General features: G+C 35.6%; 1 protein-coding gene across 1 annotated transcript; it reads left to right on the forward strand.

Annotated features, from left to right (window-relative positions):
- The first annotated feature begins 943 nt into the window (after window positions 1-943).
- LOC110610649 (protein ALTERED PHOSPHATE STARVATION RESPONSE 1) lies at window positions 944-5,151 on the forward strand. The gene is made up of 4 exons (XM_021750670.2): window positions 944-2,328; window positions 2,973-3,148; window positions 3,386-3,609; window positions 4,217-5,151. The coding sequence occupies exons 1-4, from the start codon at window positions 1,275-1,277 to the stop codon at window positions 5,022-5,024; spliced, it is 2,262 nt and encodes a 753-aa protein (XP_021606362.1). The 5' UTR covers window positions 944-1,274; the 3' UTR covers window positions 5,025-5,151.
- The last annotated feature ends 1,366 nt before the right edge of the window (window positions 5,152-6,517 follow it).

Below are 6,517 nucleotides of genomic sequence, written 5' to 3' on the forward strand. Positions count from 1 at the left end.
AAATTGTGGTGGGATATAATTGGTGGTAGTAATGGTATTTGGGTTGTTGGATATGAGATTTAGTTGTGTATTTGTTCTTCTGTGAATCTTGAGCTTCAAGCGGTTCCTCATGGTCTTTAGTTGGTATGGGAGATGGTTTTTAAAGTTTGGTGGTTGAAATGGATTCGGAAGTGAGATTGTACCTTCTCATGAATTATTAGGGGATTAATTTGCGCCACTCAAATATGATGACCAATGCCATTTGTTGTTTTACGGTGATTAATGAGTTGTGTAATATTATTATGCATAAGAAAACAAATTAGGTGGTTGCTAGAATATCGAATTTTACGGTGGATTTTTTGACTAAATATTAAATTTTTAATTTTTCAGAGGGACAATAATTTATGTAGTTTGATAGAACTACAAGAAATTGCATGGCCTTAAATGATTTTTAGAATCATTTAGTTTTCATTGTATATAAAAAAAAATTGAGACCAAATAATAAGATTTATTATTTTTTGTAAAATTTCCTCTAAAAACAAAAGTTTACTTAGAAAATCAGATATTTAAATATTTTAAATCAAATCAAATCAAACTAAAATTTTTAAATAAATTAAACTAAAAGTTCAAATTAATTCATAGATTTTTTTTGTTTTATTTTAACTATTTAAAAGATTTTTCATCTAACTAAATTCCTCTCCCTCTGCTAAACATCCTATTAATTGGGACGAACGTTGATTAGCTGTCGGTGTGCTTATTAATTAACGTTTATATAATAATCACAACATCATTAAACAGCAATAACATTCAAAAAGGTCCATCAAAACCATCCTTCAATTGGTGCAGTGGGCCCGACACCATCAGTGAGATCTGATGTTGGTAAATCCACCATAAAAACGACGTTGTTTTTGCCTCAGAAAATGTGACCGTTAATTTAAAATTCTCAACCCAGAAACCTAAACCCAGCGACTAATCTCCATATTCCTACTCTCAGCGAGTCCATAGCAAGCATGCAATGCCTTGCTGCTCTGTCTGCACACTCCTCTGTACTGGCTTGGCTCTATCTTCCCCACCTCTCTCTCACTGTCTCCACCATTATCAACTCTCCTAACCCTCATTCATCTGTTAATTGAAGCATCCACAAAGCCATGAGCTCAGAACTCTCTCTCCTTTGTTAAGCTACCAAACCAAACTAAACCCAGCCCACTAAACCAACAACCATCGAACCCTTTACTCCATTTTTTTTTTTTTTTCAGTTTTCAAAGCAGACTGAATTTTTTGGAGGAGTTCACGAAATGGGTTGTGCTCAGTCTAAAGTGGACAATGAAGAATCGGTGGCCAGGTGTAAGGAGAGGAAAATCCTCATGAAGGAGGCTGTGGTTGCTCGAAATGCCTTCGCTGCTGGTCATTCTGGCTATGCTATTTCTCTTAAGAATACGGGTGCTGCACTTAGTGATTACGCTCAAGGTGAAGTCCAAGACTCCCATTCCCACCTCCTCGAACCTCCCATTGAACCCATTTCTCAGCCGCCTCCTCCTCCCCCTCCTCCGCCCTCGATGGACAGCTTGCCTCCTCCTCCTCCTCTGCCTAATTTCTCTCCTAGTCCCATACCCATCAAGCGCGCGTTGAGCATGCCTGCGATCCCCATGATGCCGCACCTGAAGCCCGGGGAAAAAATCGATTCCATGGCCATTGCAGAGGAAGATGAGGATGATGATGAATTGGATCACGGAGCTCGAAATGGGATTGCTAATGATAATAAGACTAAGAATAAAGATTTAAACGGGTCGCGGGGCCCACCAAATGGGAAGGTGAGACCAGAGGAAACGCCGGACTCCTCACCAAGGACACTGGAAAATCACGCCGTACCACCAATGCCAGAGTCCAAGAATATGGCTTGGGATTACTTCTTTAAGGTGGACGACATGCCAGGGCCGTCTTTGGAACCTGAAGTTGACACCCATAGAAATGTCAATACCTTTGGCAGTGTTGAAGATTTGAGCGTTCGATTTGGTGGTATCGAGAATCCCACTGGTGCTGAAGTTGATGCAGTTGAGCCTAAGACGCCGGAGAAACCGGAGGAACACTTGGCTACTGTGGCGGAGGAGGAAGAGGAGGAGGAGGATAAGGAGCCTAAGAAGGAGAGGCACATTGAGCATTCGAAAACAGCACCTCCTGATTTTAGAGTGGTAGGGAAGAAAGTGGTTCAAGTTCCAACAGTGAATTTAATGCAGGTTTTGAGCGAGATTGATGATCATTTCTTAAAGGCATCGGAGAGCGCACAGGAGGTTTCAAAGATGCTCGAGGCTACTCGCTTGCATTACCACTCGAATTTTGCAGACAATAGAGGTATAATTGTCCAACTTCCTTATGTTCATGTTTGAATTCTACTAGTCATTATTTTTGGTGCTTATGTTTGATTCTTTAGCTTGCATCTGAAGGGAAGCATTGATGGATCCATCTGTATTTTTTTTTTTTTTGAAAAAGTGTTGTTTAATAGAATCTTGCATTCTTGCAGTTGCTTCTTATTGGTCTATGAAACTTAAAAACTGGGTAGACAAGTTAGTATGCAATAACTTGAAGCTCAAAGCATATACACTTTTTGTGAGCTACAAAATGTATGAGCAATTGGATTTTGTTATTCCAAATGGTTGCATCTATTTTTCAAATAAAAACTGGGAGTTTGTTAAGTATCTTCAATTTTTATTGTACACAATTTCTGTATAGAATCTCAGTTCTCTTGCTTTCCCCTTTTCAAAAACAATAAAGTTGGTTCATTTTTAGCAATGAGTGACCCTTTTCTGCCAGTTCTAAAAGGGGAAGTATGCTGTGAAGAACTGGAAAGCTTTGTCTAAATTCAGCTTAAAAAGTGGGAAGTATGCCATTCTTTTGCTAATAGTTTTTCCTTTTCAGTTTGGTTTTACTTGTGGAGAGGCGCAAGGCTTTGTTATATTAGTTGTCTTTTGCTAATTGTTCGCCCTTAAATGTTGCAGGATATGTTGATCATTCTGCCAGAGTTATGCGTGTCATCACATGGAATAGGTCATTCAGGGGTGCTCCTAATGGTGAAGGTGGCAAGGATGAACTTGATTCTGAAGATTATGAGACTCATGCCACTGTGTTAGATAAATTATTAGCGTGGGAAAAGAAGCTCTATGATGAAGTAAAGGTACATCACAGTTGGTTTAATTTCATCTCATTGCCTTTATTGATGTTTTTCATTCTTTGAGAATGGTGGAATGAAACTTCAACTTCCTTTCATGATTGGAGCATGAATTATTGGTGGAAAACTTTGATTAATTCTGGTTAAGTAAAATGGTACAGAGCTGGTTATTTTGTTATGTGTTCTTGTTTGGGCATTATGGTCAAGTGCTGAATCTTAGTGAATTTTGCTTCATGTTATTAGCAAGGTGAGCTTATGAAGCTTGAGTATCGGAAGAAGGTTGCTTTGCTAAATAGACAGAAGAAGCGTGGTGCCAGTGCTGAATCCTTGGAAAAAACAAAAGCAGCTGTAAGCCATCTGCATACAAGATATATAGTTGATATGCAGTCCATGGACTCTACTGTTTCAGAAGTCAATGATATACGTGACAAGCAGTTGTATCCAAAACTCGTTGAACTGGTTGAAGGGTATGTTTTTATTTAGAAAAGGCAATTGAGAATTCAGAACGTTATCCCCCTCCTCCCCCCATGCTGATTTATTGCTCCCAATGGAACATATTTGTTTCTTTATTGTTTCATTTTTCTTATACAATGTCAGTTGGATAAATGTCCAGATATCTGGACATGCCTGCATCCAAACCTGGATATGCCCTTCTATTTTTGTGTTTATCCCTGTATTAGCTGATGTAACAAAATGACCTTGTATATTATTAGTAAATGTTAAAATTCTCAACCATATAATAAGTTAATAACTTGTCCAGTGAATTTTAATTCTCAACCATATAATAACTTGTCCAGTGAATTTTCTTTCTGATGCAAATATCTGAAGTAGGTTTAATAGTACTGTTTAGACCTTGGAATATAATCCTCATAAGCTTTTTGTGGATATTCTTTCTTCGCTTGCTTTATGCTGTTATGATCATGTTGATGCTTTAGGTAGGTGATTGGCTTAACTTTGAAGACATTATAGAAACAGACATGAATAGTTTTCATCTGTTGATCTCCAGCTGTACTGTCATAAAACGCCTAAAATGGGTTTCTGATCATTGCCTTGAATTTCACCCTTGTACTGCAGGATGGCCAAAATGTGGAACAGTATGTGCATGCATCACAACGGCCAGCTAAAGATTGTAACAGACCTCAAGTCCCTTGATGTCAGCCATTCTGTGAAGGAAACCACCCGGCACCATCACGAACGTACCAAGCAACTTTGTAATGTCGTGCAAGGTTGGCATTCACAATTCGAAAAACTTGCCACTCATCAGAAGCAATATGTTCAAACTCTCAATAACTGGTTAAAGTTAAATCTAATCCCAATTGAGAGCAGCTTGAAAGAGAAAATATCATCTCCACCAAAAGTCCCAAATCCCCCTATCCAAGCCCTCCTACATTCATGGCATGACTATCTAGAAAAGCTTCCAGATGAGGTGGCCAAATCTGCTATTTCATCTTTTGCTGCTGTTATAAAAACCATAGAACTGCATCAGGAAGAAGAGATGAAGCTAAAGGAGAAGTGCGAGGAAACGAGGAAGGAGTTTCTTCGTAAGAATCAGGCATTTGAAGAATGGTATCAAAAGTACATGCAGCGGAGAACGCCAACTGATGAAGCAGATGCTGAAAGAGGTGAAGATGCAAATTCTAAGGATCCTATATCAGAGAGGCAATTTGTGGTGGAGAGCTTGAAGAAGAGATTGGAAGAAGAAGTTGAAGCTCACCAAAGACATTGCATTCAGGTGAGAGAGAAGTCACTTGGAAGTCTAAAGCTTCGTTTGCCGGAGCTATTCCGTGCCATGTCAGACTATGCTCATGCTTGCTCTGATGCCTATGAGAAATTGAGAGCTCTCACTCAATTGCAGAATTCAAGTCATGGCCCTCCACAGTGATGTAAACTATTTCCAGTTAGTAAATTACTCTGTTTTAAGTTAAAGCCTAGTAGACTGTACCTTTACTTATGAGACAGTATGAAATCTTTATATTTTGTGGGGAAATTTTTGCTTTCATATTTCAAACAATAGTTGATAGCCCCCTTTAAATCCTTAGTGCATATCGATGCTGAAGTAATTTTGCAGTGAATTGGTGATCCTGAGTCCTCAATTCCTGAAGGTGGCAGGTTATATTTAGGGATGGCAACGGATCGGGTATTTTCGGGTACCCGATCCGACCGAACCCTAATAGAACGGATTTGGATAGTTATAATCGGGTTTGGGATGGGTTCGGGTTTTAAAAATAATACCCGTTGCGGATTCGGATCGGATTCGGGTTTTATGTACAGGGTACCCACTACCCGAACCCGTTTATATAAATAATTAATTTAATATAAAAATATATTTTACAATAATATTTATAAATTTTTTTATATATTTTTATTTAAAAATTTAAATTTAAATATTCTTTAGAAATATTATATTTTTTAAATGAAAATTATTAATGAAAAATATTTTTTTATATAAATTATTAATTAAAATATATAAGATTAAACGGGTTCGGGTTTTATTCGGATAATAATAATCGGGTTTGGAACGGATTCGGATAGTTTAAATTAATTTTTAATCGGGTTCGGAACGGGTAAATCGAGTTCGGGTTCGGATAATTCAATTTTCGCGGGTACCCTACCCGTTTACATCCCTAGTTATATTGGTGCTCCTATCAGGCAAATTGACTTGGGATTGTGGCAGGTTATATGTATTTTTTAAAATTATTAACACCTGGCTTTAATGATTTTTAATTTGTTTTCGAAATTTTACCACCAAATTTGGAAATAATAATTTTATTAAATTTTTTATTTTTTATGAAATAACGAAAATCATTATTGTTTTATAAAAACGCAATTTATAAACGTTTGCTGATTATAATTTATATTTATATCATTTTCTAATTTTTCGTCCCTCCATATATTCTGATATAATAACACGATTAATTCTTTTACTTTTGTAAATAAAAATTTATCTAAAAAATTATTCAATTTTAATTTTGGTAAGTTATAAAATAGTTTTAGCGTTAGAAAATTATTAGACTTTGTGTAGAAAATAATCACAGTATAAACTAAAATAATTCAAATTGTTTCTAAATTAAATTTAATGAAAAAATTAAAATTAATTTTTTATTTAAAAATAAATATGTAAATATAAAATTCTATTTTATCAGTGTTTAGTTTTTGACACTTCCTTTTTCTAATAATTTTAATACTCACAGAAAATTGAATACTACAAAATTTGAGATACTATTAGATTATATTTGTTTTATGGAAACATTTTTTAAGAAAATATATTTTATATTTTTTAATATTTATAATATTCAATAAATTTAGTTAATAAAAAATATTTTTTTAATAAAAAAATCATTTTTCATATTATTATATTTTTTAAATTAAAATTAA

Source organism: Manihot esculenta, chromosome 3 (genome assembly GCF_001659605.2).
Source record: "Manihot esculenta cultivar AM560-2 chromosome 3, M.esculenta_v8, whole genome shotgun sequence".
Classification (NCBI taxonomy): Eukaryota; Viridiplantae; Streptophyta; class Magnoliopsida; order Malpighiales; family Euphorbiaceae; genus Manihot; species Manihot esculenta.